Raw genomic sequence first — 19,421 nt, forward strand, 5'->3', positions numbered from 1 at the left:
AAATAATAAAAAAGATGAGGTTGACTGTTATATAACATAGGGCAAAGACTTTAATCAGAATAAATTACTTTGAAAAAGAAAGGAAAAAAAACATACATTTCAACTTTGTTGGCACATACTTGAAGATCCCACCTCAAGCACGCACGCACAAATAAGGTTAATAAGAAAAATAAATAGAAAAAATGTTCAACAGGGGCAACAAAGACCCTGATACAAACTTCCCTTGTCCTGAAACAACATTCCTCGGCCTCATTAAAACCAGAAAGAATAGAAACTCCAGCAGGGAAAACTTCCAACAACTACTACGAGATTAAAAAACCACAAAAAAGGAAACAAAAAAAATAATCCACATACAAAAGACAATAAGAAACCCCATAAACTATTTATTACAAAAACAGAATGAAGGATCCACCAACAAATTATCCCAAATGCGATGCATCACAAAAATCAGGTAAATAGCATTCTCTTCTCTGAAAATGTGAGTAACTTTACAGATATAAAGACTTTGATAAAAATAATAATAATTGTTATACAGGTTAAAAATTACATGTATTCACATTAAAACAATAAAATCTTAATTAAAAAAAATTAAAAAGACATCCTAATTAGAAGATATCGAAATTAACTCAGAAACAGTCTACAACGTGCTTTCAATGTATTCGTACTTCATACCTTTTTTTTTTTTTTTTTTTTTTTGAAACGTTATATTTCATAATTAAACGTGCCATGCATGCATAATTTCAAATTTCCCATTAATCATTTCTCTGCCAGTAAAAGAACCAACATTTTTTTTTTGTGTTTTTTTTCTTGTTTTTTGGGGTATTCGAAGGAACCAGCTTAATGGGCATTTATTCCACTAAGAATGTCCGAAACTGCTGCGAGGCCTTTCTTAATAATTTCTCGCACGTTGCAATGTCGGGTTGACTTATACAAATCCTTGTACATAGTAGTGGGATGGAGGATTTTTTATTTTCTTGGACGATGTGGGATATGAATTTCTAATGGTTTGGTGAATGGTGATTCTATATGTATGTGTATTTATATGTACAATGTGGTGTTCAGTATTGTCTTCCACAGGCACATCTAACTGAACTCCAAGTTAATTAGTACTTTTCACAACAATGGCACGTCCATCGTATACCTAGCAATCCAAAGACTCTCCTACATTCTCATCCATGAAGCAGCTCCGTTGAAAAATGTGGAGGAGGATGTGGTTCTGTTGCAAGATGAACTGCAGCGCATTTCCGGCTTCTTGAAAGATGCAGAGAGCAAGCAAGAACAGGATGCATCGTCTCCGAGACTTGGGAAGACAAGTCAGAGATGTAGCTTAATTCTGATGTGGAGGATGTTATCGACACCTTCATTGTCAAAGTTACTTCCTCTCCATGCTAGATGCATCAAATTTCTTATTATCTCAATGGAATCCAAGACCAAATCATGTCTATTCGGGCAAGGCTTGTTGAAGCTATGGAGATGATGACAGCTCAGCTCAACTAAAGAGCTTGCCAGCACAGCTCAACAACATGCTGTTTATACATTACATACACGTGTGGAAGCTATGGAGAAGATGACAGCTCAGCTTAACTGAAGAAGTTGCCAGCTCAGCTCAACAGCTTGTTGTTTATATTACTTACACGTATTTCTTGTTTTCTTGTATAAAGCAGTTATAACAGATTTGTATAAATAGTTAGTTAAGAAGCTTGTAATGTAAGCAATTTTACAGAAATTAGTACAACAGAAGAATTTTCTCTCAAATTCTCTCATTTTCTCTCAAAGTTTCTCTTTTTTTCTCTTAGGATTCTTAGAGTTTTCTTAGTCTTCTCTCAAATTCTTGGTTCAAGAACTGCAACAACGCTCAAAGTCACCTATATCATGCAAATTTATGTTTTTGATGGAAAGGGGATTAATGGCTACATCACCAACCGAAAAGATGATGTGATAAGCTCCGAGGCAAGCACAATGGCTTTGAAGACGCAATTGAGTTAAGAAGGTAGATCAACTACGCATTATGTCCATAGTTGGTATGGGCGGTTCAGGTAGATATTAAATTTTAAATTGACAAGTATTCAGAGATGCATTAGTGGCTCTGCTATTTCCAGGAATATGGCATGGTACAAAAAGAGCAATGAAACAAGCATATACAAAGAGCATTAATCAAATAGTAAATCCTACGTTTAAATCTAAACATTTTGTACGAAAGAAAATTTTTAATGCAAGGAGTAGAGTTTGTTTCTTTTGCATTTTTTATTAGTTTATATTGAAGAAAATTGTATCCATATAGAAAACCATAGTTAGCCAACATAACAGAAATATGATACAATGCACAAGCATTTTCCTTTCGTTTTAACAATTAAATTTGAAAGATTATGTAAACTAAAAGTTCATCAATATAATTGAATTGCAAGTTACTCCATCACCAAAGAAAACTTCCAACACGGACAATTTTTCATCAGCAAATTTTTTTTAAAAAAATAAAAAGGTTATTTAGCTTTATGGATGTAGTTGCAGAGTTTAGCCCTCAATGTAGGGTACAAAAATGAAACCCTCATTTGGACTTGGGTTGATGAAAGCAACAACGTGTGAGTAGCTGTCAAGAAGAAAACTACTTTTTGCACATTTTCAATGCTCGTTACTATGTCTATTGAAGAACACTTGTATGTGTCTGTGTACGTATAGTGAAATTATTTCCATGGAGCCAGAAATTATTTAGATACCGGTTCACTGTGTGTCTTTCTACGTATGCATGTACACAGACACAAGAGCTAATGCACAGTCACAACAAACCCAAACATGCGCATATAAAAAGTCAACAAATGAATTATACATACCCAAACTTGCATATAAAAAAAATCAACAAATGTATTATACATTAGTATACTAATTTAAGATGATCACAAACAATACTAATCAGTTGAACGCTACTGGAATCAGAAAGTTATTTTACTCACACAGAGGTAAGCAAATAATTTTGAACACAAAATTTATACTAAATGGAATAAGAATTTGATATTCTGCAATGTCCATCCAATGATGCAAGTTTCCCATTACCTTGTTCTTTTCTTTTTCTTTTTTTGTGGTTTTGCTTTTTTTGAGTCATCGATAAGCTAAAATAATTTAACAGGCTAGTTGGCCTAAGGATGAACTTTTCCAATCCAATGCTACAAAAATATTCTACTACGTCACTTTGTGTGCGGTTACATAAAGGTTTCTTCCATTTTACAAGTAAGAGCTAGTACAAAAGGACTATTCAAAATCAAAGATATCTAATAGATAAAATAACGCTCCATCAGAAGCATATTCCATCATGTATAAGAGTTTCTCTATTTGCTAATCCATCTACTATGTCAGTACACTCCCTATAGCTATGGATAGCATTTACTTTAAATGCTAACAGAGCAGCATCTGCGATCAAACACAAAAAGAATATAAAACATAAAGAAAGAAAAAGAAAATGAAAAATGAAAGGTGCGATTTCATCATATACTGACACAGAAAGTTAAACCTGAGACAACGCAGTTGTACTTGTTGCCATATGATTTATCCTGCATCTTTCTTACAAAGAAATTCCAGTTGGATTCTGCAAAGTAAAGGACGTGGTCAGAAAACAAGTTTGAAAATAAGTTGAAACATTCGTTAAATGTCTTACATAAACTGATCTTAATGGTAGTTTTGATAATCTACTTAGACAGATAACAGAAATTAGTAACAAAACATAGTAGTTTCCAGGGAAATTGGGATTTATGTAGTAGTAGTATTGTTTGATGTAGAGTTCAAACTTTAATTGACAAGTATTCAAAGCTTCTTGGGTGCATCTGCTTTTTCCAGGAATGTATTAGCAATATTATAGGAGTTAGGAACAAAATATGCAAGCAAACAAAGCATATATATAAAGTGATAACCCACTTGAGGGTTGAGGATAAAGAAAATGAAAAATTTATATGAAAGGAACAAACCTGCTTTCTCTTGCATTTTTTTTTTTATTAGTTTTGAAAGAAAATTTTAGAAGTTGATCAAAGAACGAGAAAAGGAAGGAAGATAAATCCATAACTAAACATAATTAGCCAAGAGGATACCCTTTGGTAAAGACATCTGGGCTCTGACTACTTCGATAAGTACAAATATCCTTCTTCATCCCAAAGAATCAGCCTTGCAACCAATCACTATACACTTCAATGGACTTCCATATATACATATTGATCTGTTTGTGCTACTAGAAATTTTTTTCTTTTTTAAAATTTCTGGTCAACAACCAAAATCATATTGTGTTATGAAGGGAATAATCTTGTAAGTAAAAATTGTAGGAAAAAAAAAAAAATCAAATTGTAAATGTACCAAAGAAAAAACAAAAAAGGGGAAAAAAAAAAACTAATAAAGGATTATTTGTGTAATTTACTGGAAAAGAAGTAATGGAAGACTAATAGAATTCTCACCCACCTCGTCGTCCTCATGGTTTCTTGGTCACAGGGCCAAGCGTTCGACTAGTTTCAGCAGCCGAGGTTATTGCAAAACCTTTTTTTTTTTTTTTTTTTTTTCCTTTTTTCTTTTTTCTCACAAAAGAAAATAATAATCATAAAAAACTGACTTTTTTTCGTTTGTTGTTGTTGTTTTTTTTTTCTTTTTTTGCCCTTTTTGCATTGGATATGCTGGATTTTGTAATTGTAGGTTTAGACCGGTAGTTCACTTCCCAAGATTTAAATGTTGATATGGGTGAAAACTCCTTTTACCAAAGTTGTAATAAAATATACACATATGTGTGCAAACATCTATAAAGGGGATACGATTTTTTAAGAAATTGGATTAACCAAGGTTTTTTAAGAAATAATCATTTTCATAGTTTTTTACACGTTAAAAAAGTGCCGACATATATTTATATATATGCCCTTTTTTTTTCTTTTTTTTTTTTTTTGGTTGATTTAGGAGTAACACAAGTTTTCAACTGCATATAAAACTGTTTAGTTTGATTTTAAAATTATATACATTGATTTATTAATATCAAGATATATTGAACTTACAATAAAAAAAAAAAAAATCACATTAGAACTAAAATTCTGAAACATCCCATCGAAATTTCAAATATAGAACTAACTCTTGACTACATGATCAAGTTGACAATAAAAAAAGCCATCACTACTTGCTAAATGTGTGCAAATGAATAGTTCAAAGCAAACAAATATGTTTTAACGACATAGAGTTATAAAATGTCCTATGAAAGTTTCTCTTCCCGGCTTGATAGCTCATCCCAAAAACCTCCAATTTTTGAACTAGAAAAATTTGATTGTTTAAAAAGTTTTTTAACATCTATATTAATGATTTAATAATGATCGATTTTTCATATATAATTTTTTATTAATCCATGTTTTTATAAATTATATTTTAGATTTTTTTTATCGAATATTATTCAAAATTTATATCATACAATAGATTAGGAATACATTACTTGTTATGGAACATTATAAATACCAGTAACTACATAGATGAATATATGCTTGTCTAGGTATATATATATCTTAGGACATTATATCTTAGAACATAAAGACAGTTACTTGTTTAATTTGATGAACACATTTTGACAATTACATTTGAAAACTAAAAATTATGTAAAATAGAAATTCACACTAAATTAATTGCAAGTCACTCCATGCCCGAAGCAAACTTATTACAATACAAACAATTTTACGCCATCCAAAATAACATAAAAAGCTAAAAAGTTATTTCCCTATGGGATGTGTCGCTGAGGAGTTCTTGCTAGCTCTTGAAACCTCACTTGGACATGAATTGATGATGACGAATAACAATAATGTAACCATATAGTGCTATTTCTACTATATGGGCACCAAATACAGAAGTGTAAAATTTAGTTAGTTTTACTCATACAGGATCCAATTCGCATAATCCTGTCACAGTTTCATGACCATCTTCAATGCTCATTACTACGAGTACTCCAGGGACCGATGATGAACTAGCATTGCGAAAATCTACACCTTCTTAAAAACAAAGATATCTTCACCCAAAAATAAATAAATAAATAAATAAAACAAAGATGTATCATCTTTAAGGGAAGCCTTAATCTTTTCTTTTTTCATTTTTTTAAAAATAATTTCTCAATTAATATTCTGATGTTAAATTTTAAGTACAAATAAATTATCCTTTGTTTTTCATATGTAGATTGTTGCAAAGTAGGAAGAAAAAAAAAAAAAAACCAAAAAAGGCAAAGTTGTCCAATAAAGTTAGAAAAAAAAATGTTAAGAAATAAAATAGGAAAAGAAAATATAAACAAGAATGCACAAAGTGGAGGAGCAAGAACACGAGCACTATAACACAAGATTGTACCTTAGTTATTTAGCCCTTAACTTCTAATAGTATAAACTTTTAGTTGGTAATTTAGCAATTGCAAATGAATTAGCATTATTATGGGAATCTAGAGCATCTTCAATGGCATTGCATTTTTTCATTGATATGCTAAAAAATAATACAGTTGTGTTCTTTGTGTGCTTCAATAGCATATTGCATAAAATGTCAATAGCATTTTTTTGGTGCTAAATTTGACACAAAAATGCAATTGGCATTTTGTAATAGTAGACCATACTACAATAAAATCAAAATCTGTGAGATTTACACTATTAAATAATATAATTTTTATTTTTTATTTTTTAATTTTTTTAATTGTTAAAGTTAAAGAAGTGGGATCTAACTTAAACATTTTTTAATAGATAAAGTAAAATAATATGATTAAATAAAATATATATTTATTAATGTTATTTTTTAGCATATATTATTGAAAAAGTAATGTCAAAATCTAATATTGATTTGGTATTTATCATTGAAAAGGAAATAGTAAAATGTAATTTGTCATTTAAAATGCTTTTATAATTGTTCTAAAAGAATTCCAACACACGGGAAGCTAAAGATTTCATAAAAAATAAAATTAAAAAATTAAAAAAAAAAGTTTATTTTGGCAAAGCTAAAGATCCCCAGTGCCACTCCAATAATTTTGCATTTCTCCCCATTTTGGCTCAAAATTGAAATCTCAAATCTGGTGCCAAATATGACACCAATTAAAATAGAGTGTTGCTATTTACACAATTAGAATTACCTTTCCCCCTGTAATTTTTTCAAAATTACAAATAAGTCCTTTCCCTTTTTTTTTTTGTTTTTTTTTTTTTCAGTTTGATTTTTTAAGATTTTATACTGGCTTCTTCTTCATCGCATCGCTGACAAATTCCTGCCCAATCTGGGCATGATCGAACACCTTCAAAAACTTGACCTATTTCCTTTAATGGGTCTCTCGCATAATAGTTCTTCAACACTTCCCAGCTTTAGTTTCTTGATTTGTCGAACAATTGGACCTCTGGCGACATGTGGCACTAATTTGGCCTTCTCTTCCACCAAGATCCCATTATCAAAAGTAGCTTTTTTTTCTTACTGAACCATTACCACAAAATTCTTGTATAGATAACATGTCATTGCAAGAACAATAGATGATAAATGGGGTCCATATATTCCAGTGTACCCTGAGGACCTATCCAAACAAGCCCAGATGAAGTAAACAAAGTTTCTTGAAATACCAAAAGCCTCAAAAATCCAAAATTCCCAACCTTGATTCTCATATCTTTCTCGTTCATCGTTGATTATAGAGCTTTTAGTTTTTGAAACTCGTTCCATGCCAATGGAATTTTTTTTTTTTTTTTTTGAATATCATAACAGAAAATAACTTAAATTTTTTAAAATATAATAACAAAAAATAAGAGGAGTTTTTAGTAATTTCATAGAAAAGAGCAGTGGGAAAAGAAATTTCAACGGTGGAAATAGCACCACTCTTAAAATATTGTAAAAGTAAAAATTTGACAATGAATCATTTTTTTGGGTGGTGGATCACGTTATTAAAGAAATACAATTTAATTAATTATAATTTGAAATTGGATATTGTTATTTTTTCATATTTACTATTAAAAAAAAAGTGATGCTAAATTTGGGAATAGTATTTGTATTTATTATCGAAGAGTTTATATCAATTCTACATTTTAAAAATAATACCAAAATATTTATCATTAAAAGTGATCGAAAAATATCCACTTCCTTTTTGGATACTTCAGCAAATATATGGGTGTGAAAATAAATCATATTTGAGATGTTTTTTGCTGTCTTCAAGCAGAAAAGAGGTGACGACTACATTTCAAAAAAAAAAATAGGAGACGACTACCTAACTGTATGTAACCGATTTGAGGAATTTCCAAATGGATCAGCCAATCCAGATTGAATTCCGACAAAAGAAGTAAACCCCAAGATAGTCAACCAATAAGAATATTCTACCAGACTAACGATTTCCTATTATTATTATTTCTTTTTTTTGGGTAATGGATATTTAGTAATAATCTAATTGGTAATGTTCTCAGATTATATTTGGACTCAATGGTATGATCTTACACAAAGCAAAAACTAAGTAGCCAGAGGTCATAGTTCTATGAACGGAAGAAAGATTTTTATTTCTTTTTATTTATTTATTTATTTATTATATATATTTTTTCCTCTCGGCGATTTTGAAATGATGAACAAAGATTGTGGTAGGCCTAGCTGAGGGAAATTTCATGTAAATTCAACATTAGTGGTGGACCCAGCTAACTATTTCTAGGAAACAATGCTTCAAATATAATAATAACATTAAATATGTTATCTGAACTGAACAGCTATTCATCTTTCTTTTTCCACGTACATCCATCATCTGCACCCTTGGGTTCCTTTTTGTTGCTTTTTGGTCTGCTTTATCACTTTCTAATATATGTCTATACAAATATTTTCCAAACAATTTAGAACAAAATTTGATGAAAAGATGATAAAAAATAATGTTTTCTAAAACAACTATCAAAAATGACAAAAAATAAAAAACAGCACATTAAACAACATTATTACAAATTGGTAGCACGTGCTTGCTCGTGGGAATGCTCTGGCAAGTTCACATTACACAAATAGTTTATAATTGACGAGTAATTAAATTATTAATTATTAATTATTATTATTTTTGGGGCAGGGTGAAAGTAAAATTTATTTCACATTTTGGAATAAACAAAGAAACATGAAAGTCCCATGCAGCTAGCAAAGCAAGCTGTAATTTGGCTTTCATCTTCCACTTTAATTTGGCTTCTCGGTGGACCACATCTTCTACGTGTCTCATCAGGTCTCTTTTTAGCTTCTTACAAAACAAATTCCCCTTCCAATTTACCGCAAACACACTTCTGCTAACAATATCTTCTCTGCAAGAAGAAGAAGAAGAAGATGGCAGAATTTTTGTTATCGAAATTTGCAGAGTCCGCTGTATCCCAAACAGTCCAAAGAATCACTGACCTTCTCATCTATGAAGCCGCTTCCTTGAGCAGTGTGAGAGAGGATGTGGAGGTCTTGCAAAACGACTTGAAGTCCCTTCAGGGCCTCATAAAAGCAGCAGACTCCAAGCAAGAACATGACCAACACCTCGAAGAGTTGGTACGCCAAGTCAAACATGTGGCTTCTGAAGCTGAGGATGTTATCGATACCTACATCCTCAAAGTTGACTCCTCTTGCATCAAAGCTTTTCATAATAAAAGAATTCGACCCCAGATCAACTCTGTCCGCGCTAGAATACAAAACATAATAAACACAAGCATGCCAATTTATGGATTCGTATCTGCTGTTGGAGAGGGGACGAGTTCCATTGTGGATCTGCAGCGGCATTTGAGAAGATCATCTCCAAATGATGATGATGGCGATAATGATGTTGTAAGCTTGAAGAGTAGCACCAGCGCCTTAACAGAAGAGTTGACTAAGGAGGAAGACCGGCTGTGCGTTGTCTCTGTAGTGGGTATGGGTGGTTTAGGTAAGACCACTCTTGCCAAGAAAGTATTTAAATGTGTTAAACAAAAGTTTGATTGCTCTGCTTGGGTTTTTATATCTCAACAATATGTGCTAAGGGATGTTTTGATTGACATCTTCATCCAAATTGGTTCTCCAAATGAAAACATGAAATTTGAAAGAATTAATTCTGCCAGAGATATTTCAGAACGAAAGAAAAAAGAGAGGGAGTTTTTGAATGCTTTGCCAGATCATGAGCTAATTGATTCGCTCAACGATAAGCTGAAAGAGAAGCGATTTCTTGTGGTTCTTGATGATATTTGGAAGATTGAGGCTTGGGATTTTTTAAAGCGTGCTTTTCCGAAAGGAAAGAAGGGAAGCAAAATTCTGTTTACCACACGCAATAGGGACGTAGCCTCAGCTGCTGATCCACGGAGCTGCCAAGTTGAACCACCTTTGTTGACATTTGAAGAGAGTTGGGAGCTTCTTAAACGGAAAGCATTTCCAAGAGATATTGTGGATGCCCATGGTTGTCCACCAGAGTATGAGAACTTAGGAAAGGAGATGGCTAAAAAATGTGCAGGACTTCCTCTTGCTGTTGTTGTGCTTGGAGGCTTGTTGAGTAGAAAAGCTACGTTGGAAGAATGGAAGAAGGTGATGAGAGACGTGAATTCAAACTTGAACAAAATGCAATCAAGACAACAATATGAAGGGGTGAATCATGTTGTGGTTCTCTGACCACTTTAGAGAAGAAATATGAGAAGAAAATAAAAGAATTCTATTAATCTCTTAAAAATAGAATACAAAAATAAAAACTTCTCTCATGGAGGATTCTCTCGTGGAACCTCTCTCTGCACTCTCCAATTCTCTCTGGAATTGCTCACTCTTCTCTCAAGTTCTCTCTGGAACTTAAACAACTTTCTCTTGGAGTTTTCTCTCAATTCTCCTCACTTGGGAGGATTGAGATTGCTCTCTTGGCTTTGTTTTCATGCAACGGTAAGGAGCCTATTTATAGGCTTACAAGGCCATAATTTTCAACATCTTAGCCCACAATGGTGTCAACAATGGTGGCTGTCAACAATGGTGGCTGTGGTTGGTGAGGCTGTGGTTGGTGAGGTTGTGTGGTTGGTGCGGCTGGACTTCACAATTCTCCCCCTCCAGCCGCATTTAAAACTGATGGTCATCTGCCATTTATTCCAGCTATGTCTCTGCATAGCTTCAGCTTCTCTTGAGCAACAACTTTTGTTAGCATATCTGCTGGATTCTCTTTTGTGTGGATCTTCATCAGTTTCAGCAACTGTTGATCTATTACTTCGCGTATCCAATGATAGCGGATGTCAATGTGCTTTGTACGGGAATGATACATTGAGTTTTTGCTCAAATTCATGGCACTTTGGTTATCACAATGTATCTTGTAGTCTTCTTGCTTGATGCCCAATTCTGTGAGAAAACGCTTTAACCACAACATTTCCTTACCCGCTTCTGCTGCGGCAATGTACTCTGCTTCAGTAGTGGATAAAGCAACACATTTCTGCAATCTTGACTGCCATGACACAGCTCCCCCTGCAAAAGTGTAGAGATAACCTGATGTAGACTTTCTATTATCAGGGTCTCCGGCCATATCTGCATCTGTATAGCCTTCTAAGATTGGATCACCTCCCCCGTAGCACAAGCACAGCTTCGATGTACCTTTAAGATACCTGAGAATCCATTTGACTGCTTCCCAGTGTTTCTTTCCAGGATTTGAAAGAAATCTGCTCACAACACCTACTGCGTGAGCAATGTCTGGTCTGGTACACACCATTGCATACATCAGACTTCCTACCGCTGAAGAATATGGTACTGAAGCCATCTCCTCTATCTCTTCTTTGGATGAGGGGCACAACTTCTTACTCAACTTGAAATGATTTGCAAGTGGAATGCTGACCGGTTTGGCTTTATCCATGTTGAATCTCTTTATCACCCGTTCAACATACTTCTCTTGAGATAGCCATAACCTTCTATTCTTCCTGTCTCGGATTATTTGCATTCCCAAAATTTGTTGAGCTGGTCCTAAGTCTTTCATATCAAAAGACTTAGACAATTCTTTCTTCAGCTTACTAATCTTCATTGCATCTTGTCCAACGATCAACATGTCGTCCACATATAGCAAAAGTGCAATGAAGTTTCCACCTGAAAATTTTTGAATATAAACACACTGGTTTGCTGCAGTCCTTTTATAGTCTTGACTCACCATAAACGAGTCAAACTTCTTGTACCATTGTCTTGGTGCTTGTTTGAGGCCATACAAGCTCTTCTTTAGCTTGCATACGAGGTTTTCTTTCCCTGAAACCTCAAATCCTTCTGGCTGCTCCATGTAGATTTCTTCATATAAATCACCGTGAAGAAATGCTGTCTTCACATCCATCTGTTCAAGCTCTAGGTTTAGACTTGCTACTAAACCAAAAATGACTCGAATTGAAGTCATTTTTACCACTGGTGAAAAAATCTCATCAAAGTCAATTCCTTTCTTCTGAAGAAATCCTTTGACCACCAATCGGGCTTTGTGTTTCTCCACCCTTCCGCTGCCATCTTTCTTGAGCTTGAACACCCATTTATTCTTTAGTGCCTTCTTTCCTGTTGGAAGCTCAACCAACTCATAAGTATGATTTTTCTGCAAGGATTCCATCTCATCTTGCATTGCTTGTAGCCACTTTTCCTTCTCTTAATGAGAAACAGCTTCCTGGAAACTCTCTGGCTCCCCCTCTTCAGTAAGCAGAATATACTCAGATTCTGGAAATCTCTTTGATGGAATTCGGCCTCGCTCAGATCTCCGAACTTGTAAACCACTGGTTTCAGGAGGTGTACCATCATCTGACCGCTGTGATGGCCCTGCAGCTGTTTGAGAGGATTGAGTCTCCCCTTGCTCAATATCCCCTTCTTCCTCCTGGTCTACTTCTGGTATATCTTCATGCACCTCATTATCTTCTGTGGCTATTTGTGCTGGTGCTGGATTAGGACAAAAATTCTCGGCACTAGAACTACAATTAGGAGACATTCTGGGCTTTTCAATGTCTTCCATTTTCTGGTTTTCATGGAATACTACATCCCTGCTTCTAATAACCTTCTTTGTTTTCGGGTCCCATAACCTGTATCCGAATTTTTCATCTCCATATCCTATAAAGATGCATGGAGTAGATCTTGCATCGAGCTTTTGTCTGAGCTCCTTGGATACATGTACATAAGCTAAACAACCAAATACTCTTAAATGAGAGTAGGAGGGAATCTTACACGACCACACTTTCTCCGGAATTTCAAAATTCAACGGTACTGACGGTGATCTGTTGATTAAATAGCAGGCGGCACGAACAGCTTCTCCCCAGAATGGCTTTGGCAGCTTAGCCATACTGAGCATACTTCTGACCTTTTCCATAATGGTTCGGTTCATTCTTTCGGCTATTCCATTATGTTGTGGGGTGCGAGGGACCGTCTTCTCATGTCGAATGCCGTGTCTTCTGCAGTAGGCATCGAACTCCTTGGAAGTATATTCGCCTCCATTATCTGAGCGGAGACTTTTCAGCTTCTTTCCTGTTTCACGCTCTACCATGGTATGAAACAGTTTGAAGTAATCCAGTACCTGGTCCTTTGTCTTCAAGAAATATACCCACACCTTCCGTGAAGCATCATCAATGAAGGTCAGGAAATACTTGTTGCCACCTAATGATTCCATCTCCATGGGACCACAAACATCAGAGTGCACCAGACTAAGCAACTCTGATCTTCTCAATGCAGAGGAACTGAAGGAGACTCTATGTTGCTTACCAAACAAGCAGTGATTACAAGGATCTAGCACAGCATCCTTGCAAACAGTGATAAGCTTCTTCCTTGCCAAAGTGGACAATCCTTTTTCACTCATGTGACCGAGTCTCTGGTGCCACAGATTTTGAGACGCCTCTCCTTCTGCAATATTGAGGCTGTCTGCACATATCTTCACATGAGTCTTGTACAACGTTCCACAAATATGTCCTCGGGCGACAACTATGGCACCTTTCGTCATTTTCCATGTGCCTTTGCTGAAGTAGTTGTCATAGCCTTGCTTGTCTAAGGCTGCTCCCGAAAGTAGATTAAGCCGAAGGTCTGGAACATGACGGACATCCTTCAAAGTGATTGTACAACCAATATTCGTTTTTATCTGAATATCACCAGTTCCCATAATCTTTGCGAAACTGGAATTTCCCATCTTTATCGTACCAAAGTCTCCTGCTTTGTACGTTTTAAAGAAATCTCTGTGTGGAGTGACATGGTAGGATGCTGCAGTATCGACTACCCACTCAACATCTTGGGTTGATATATGAAGGCATGTCTCTTCTTCGGTGGAGCAGAGCGCCACTTCTCCTGTACAAGTGACTAGTGTCTCTCCATCCTTCTTCGGCTGATTACCTTGGAGTCTCTGCTCTCTCAACAATTTTCTGCAATTCTTCTTCATGTGACCCTCCAGGCCACAATGATAGCACTTATACGATGATTTTCTACCGTCTGTAGATCTGCCTCTGCTCTTGCTCCTGCCTCTCCCCCTATCTCGACCACCTCTTTGCTGTCTTCCTCTCTCTGTGACGAGGGCATGTGACTGATCCATGCCAATGTCCTTTCTCCTGGCCTCTTCATTAAATAGGGCATCCTTAACCATAGCCATAGTAAGTTTGCCATTCGGGGCCGAATTGCTGAGAGAGACTACCAATGTCTCCCAACTGTCTGGAAGAGAGCTTAGAAGTAGGAGGGCCTGATCCTCATCCCCTAGTTGGTAATCCACAGCAGATAGTTGATTTACCAAGCTCTGGAACTCACTGGTATGCTCGGCTACAGAAGTTCCACTCTGTAATGTTAGATGTACCAATCGCTTAAGCAACAGGGCTTTGTTCCGAGCAGTCTTGGCCTGGTACATGTCCTCCAATTTTGTCCAGAGGGCATATGCATCCGTTTCCTTCGCTACATGATGGAAGACACTGTGGTCGATCCATTGCCTGATCTGATCGATCGTTTTCTTGTTTAATTTCTTCCATTCTGCTACTTTGCTGGGATCGGGGTTTTCACCTTTAGCTTCTATAGGATCAAACAGATCCTTACAATTGAGGAGATCTTCCATCCGAGGTCTCCAAAGTGTATAATTTGTGGCAGTGAGCTTAACCATAGCTCCCGAAGATGATTCTTCCATTGACATTATGGCTTGACCAAAATTGGAGCTGAATTTGGCAAAACGGAGTTAACCGTTGCGTCCGGAACGGCCGAAAATGGTGGACTTGACTCTTCCGGGGTCAAAATATAATTACCAGAAATTTTGGGGCAAAAAATGTAATTTCACAAAATTTCTGGGTCAACCTGCAAATACAGAAACTATAGGGGTCAATCTGTAATTTCCAATAGTTCAGGGGCTGCACCGTAATTTTAGAAAACTACAGGGGTCAATCTGTAATTTCCAATAATTCAGGGGCTGTTCCGTAATTTCCGAAACTTCAGGGGCCGTTCCGTAATTTCAGAAAATATTGTTGACGTGGCAGATGGTGCTGACGTGGCACCACGTGGCAGATGACGTGGCAGGGGTTCGCTGACGTGGCTGCTGACGTGGTCGTCTTCAACCTCCAGACGGCGCGTGGGCGCGTGAACAGTTGCAGAAAAATTTCAGTCGGCGCGTGCGGGCGCGTGGAACGTCCGTTTTCTCTCCGGCGAACTTCGTTGTTCTCCTCTCGTCGGGTACTTTCACCTGGGATTGTCAAATTAATTATTTGAGCAACTTTCCGAAACACCAACTTGAAGAACAGTAGCTTTGTTTCTTCAAATTTTGGACCCAAGCTCTCGACCTGGAGCTCTGATACCACTTGTTGTGGTTCTCTGACCACTTTAGAGAAGAAATATGAGAAGAAAATAAAAGAATTCTATTAATCTCTTAAAAATAGAATACAAAAATAAAAACTTCTCTCATGGAGGATTCTCTCGTGGAACCTCTCTCTGCACTCTCCAATTCTCTCTGGAATTGCTCACTCTTCTCTCAAGTTCTCTCTGGAACTTAAACAACTCTCTCTCTTGGAGTTTTCTCTCAATTCTCCTCACTTGGGAGGATTGAGATTGCTCTCTTGGCTTTGTTTTCATGCAACGGTAAGGAGCCTATTTATAGGCTTACAAGGCCACAATTTTCAACATCTTAGCCCACAATGGTGTCAACAATGGTGGCTGTCAACAATGGTGGCTGTGGTTGGTGAGGCTGTGGTTGGTGAGGTTGTGTGGTTGGTGCGGCTGGACTTCACAATTCTCCCCCTCCAGCCGCATTTAAAACTGATGGTCATCTGCCATCTATTCCAGCTATGTCTCTGCATAGCTTCAGCTTCTCTTGAGCAACAACTTTTGTTAGCATATCTGCTGGATTCTCTTTTGTGTGGATCTTCATCAGTTTCAGCAACTGTTGATCTATTACTTCGCGTATCCAATGATAGCGGATGTCAATGTGCTTTGTACGGGAATGATACATTGAGGTTTTGCTCAAATCCATGGCACTTTGGTTATCACAATGTATCTTGTAGTCTTCTTGCTTGATGCCCAATTCTGTGAGAAAACGCTTTAACCACAACATTTCCTGCTAAAAAATGTGCAGGACTTCCTCTTGCTGTTGTTGTGCTTGGAGGCTTGTTGAGTAGAAAAGCTACGTTGGAAGAATGGAAGAAGGTGATGAGAGACGTGAATTCAAACTTGAACAAAATGCAATCAAGACAACAATATGAAGGGGTGAATCAGATACTAGCCTTGAGCTACCACGATCTACCTTACTACTTGAAGCCCTGTTTTCTGTATCTAGGCAACTTTCCTGAGGATTATGAAATACACAAAAGAAAATTGATCCGATTATGGATAGGAGAAGGATTTATTCCCATGAGTACGGGATCAAGAGGAGAGATGGAACAAACATGGGAAGATGTAGCTGAAGGATACATGGAAGAGCTGATCCATAGGTGCATGGTTCACGTGGAGCAAAGGGACCATACAGGAAGAGGTGTGAAAACATGTCGCATGCATGATCTTATGCGAGACTTGTGTATAAACAAGTCCAGGGAGGAAAGCTTTGCTCAGATTATGGAAAAGACCGATGGTTCTGCAGCTTCATTTAAGCCCTCGGGAGATAGTCGTTCTCGAAGACTTGTCATCCATCCTGGTGTTGATCTTCAATATCGCAAAACACATTGGGCATGCAACACCTTTTTCAGAAAGCTTGTTAATCCATGTTCTTCTTCTTTGGTGGAGTCTAATTGGGTGGAACAGGTACATCCCAATCTTCGTTCTCTTTTGTCTTTGGATCGGATATTTCTTCCTTCGTCAGCATTAAAATCAAGCAAGTTCAGAATGTTGAGAATGTTGGAAGTTGGTGTTAGTGTTGGATGTTGTGAATTTATAGTTCTTAGAGGAATGGGTGATTTAATTCACTTGAGATATTTATGCGTTGAGATTTCAGGGGGAGACTTCTGGCTATCATCCTCCATAGGTAATCTGCGCAATTTGCACACTCTACATATTAAGGGGAGAGTCAGAGGATCAGTAGGCATGATATCAAAATTGATACGTTTGAGACATCTGTCGTTACGATTTGTTTTGAGTGTTCAAAATGGTTTTCGGATAGATAAACTAAAAGACATTGAGACTCTAAAGTATATACCAGCTTATGTGTTGATTAGATCATATGATGCACTACACAAGTTGACTAATCTTCGAAGCATATCGATATCCTTTGATCGTGATCATTATAATTATAATGACGATGATGTGAGAAGGGTGTTGGGGTCCCAAATCGTTCAATCAGGCCGCCTAACATCCTTGCGAATCGAAATATCATACGGCACCGAAGCTAAATTTCCAAGTCTGGAATCACTTTCCTCATGTCATAGTCTCTCTAAATTATTTTTGGATGGGGAGATGACATTCCAACAACAACAAGGATTAATACATCTTCCACAAAGCCTTACCAAATTGACTCTCTGGTGGTCTAAGATGGAGCAGGACCCAATGCCAGTGTTGGAGAATAAGCTACCAAATTTAAGGTTTCTCTGGCTTGGTTGGATGGCATATTTTGGTTCTAAATGGTTTGCTCTGCCCATGGATTTCCAAACTTAGACACTCTTCAACTCTCTTCATTAACCTATTTAAGAGAGTGGATAGTAGAGAAAGGTGCGATGCCGAGTCTCAAGAAATTAACCATTGATCGTCTTCAGAGCTTAATGATGATTCCAGAAGGCTTGGAATTTGTGACTTCCCTCAAAGAATTGGAAATTGAAGACATGACGAATTCCTTCTGCGAGAAGCTTCAAGTGAAAAACGGAATTGAAGGGGAGGATTACTTCAAAGTCCGACACATACCCTCCATCTCTTTTAAGTATATTAACTATATTTAAGAGGATATTAAAGATTAATTTATGTACTGAATGGGAGGATCACCACAAAGCCAAACACATACCCATCTATCTCATCCATTTTTATTTTATTTTTATTAGGTAGAACGTTTTATTTGGTTTTTTTGTTTTTTATTGTTATTATATAAGATTGTACATATATTAGAAATTATTTTTATATATTTTTTTCAATAGATCATTTCGATCATTTTTTTTTTTAAGTTTTGTTTATGTGATGTTCAAAACTAAATATTAATTTCATCTCTTTTCACTGATATTATAAACTAATTTTTATGTATCTTTTTTCTCTTTTTTTAATTTTTTTGGTTTGGTTTAAACGTTCATTTGATTTTTTTTTTTTTTTTTTTTTTAAGTTTTATCGGTCTCGTAATGCAGAAACTCATCTATGTGAATACAGCCTCTGCTGGTTTCTTTTGAGTTTTGACACGGTAGCCAGTTTTCTTTGTTTTTTGTTTTTTGTTTTTATTATTATTATTTTTGAAATGGTTTTTTTTATTATTATTATTAGTATATAATATTGTATTGTGCATATATTAAATCAGAAGAGGAGATTTTAATCATAAACTTATCCAATTTTAGAGCTAAATTAAGCCCTCCCCTTTAGTTTAGATATTGTTGAAATGATAAAATAATAATAATAATAATAATAATAATAAAATTATAGCTATAAAGTATAAGTCCTCAATTTTTTATATGAAAATTAAAAACCTTCCGTTCTGAAAATTTAAAAAAAAAAAAAAAAGATTCTTGAAATTAACCTTTTCGTTGGTTGATAATTTCAGCTTTTTGTAAATATATATATATAAAAAACTAAGGTCATTCTCATAAAATCATTACCAGAACTTTTTTATTTTATTTTGTTTATTAGTTCATTTGGAACTCTTCTATTCTTTTTCTTTTCTTTTCTATTTTTTTTTTGGGTCAAATTTGATCTATCATTTGCACAAACTTACTTATTCGAATTCAATCTCTGCTCGTTTTTATGGACAAAGATAGCACGTTTTCTTAGTTTTTTTATTTATTATTATTATTTTATTATTATATTATATCGTACATATATTAAACCATTATGGAACTGGAATTAAAATATTATTTTTTTATCAACTTCTCTTTTTTTCTATACAACAAAAACTTTTATATTTTATAATTATTTTTTTTATATTTTATTTTAAA

At 35.5% G+C, this 19,421-nt stretch overlaps 2 protein-coding genes and 1 long non-coding RNA gene across 5 annotated transcripts; 2 read left to right on the forward strand and 1 right to left on the reverse strand.

The window, feature by feature from the left end:
• Nucleotides 1–822: 822 nt before the first annotated feature.
• On the reverse strand, nt 823–4,643 carry LOC107413300 (uncharacterized). Of its 3 annotated transcripts, XR_007239973.2 has the most exons (4): nt 4,435–4,643; nt 4,074–4,238; nt 3,503–3,577; nt 823–3,402 (listed from the first exon to the last, which is right to left on the reverse strand). It is a non-coding gene; the product is annotated as an uncharacterized LOC107413300 (long non-coding RNA). The 3 variants fall into 3 exon arrangements; XR_009640284.1 differs by having other exon boundaries at nt 823–3,577; XR_009640285.1 differs by having other exon boundaries at nt 823–3,577; nt 4,431–4,643.
• Nucleotides 4,644–8,981: 4,338 nt separating this feature from the next.
• Nucleotides 8,982–10,575, forward strand: LOC132804926 (putative disease resistance protein At1g50180). Its single transcript, XM_060819334.1, has one exon. It carries the CDS (start codon nt 9,271–9,273, stop codon nt 10,558–10,560), a length of 1,290 nt encoding a protein of 429 aa, XP_060675317.1. The 5' UTR covers nt 8,982–9,270; the 3' UTR covers nt 10,561–10,575.
• A 5,859-nt stretch (nt 10,576–16,434) lies between these two features.
• On the forward strand, nt 16,435–18,426 carry LOC132804927 (probable disease resistance RPP8-like protein 2). Its single transcript, XM_060819335.1, has 2 exons — nt 16,435–17,106; nt 17,297–18,426. Exons 1-2 carry the CDS (start codon nt 16,519–16,521, stop codon nt 17,324–17,326), a joined length of 618 nt encoding a protein of 205 aa, XP_060675318.1. The 5' UTR covers nt 16,435–16,518; the 3' UTR covers nt 17,327–18,426.
• Nucleotides 18,427–19,421: the final 995 nt, after the last annotated feature.

This window comes from Ziziphus jujuba, chromosome 8 (genome assembly GCF_031755915.1).
Source record: "Ziziphus jujuba cultivar Dongzao chromosome 8, ASM3175591v1".
In the NCBI taxonomy this organism is placed as follows: domain Eukaryota; kingdom Viridiplantae; phylum Streptophyta; class Magnoliopsida; order Rosales; family Rhamnaceae; genus Ziziphus; species Ziziphus jujuba.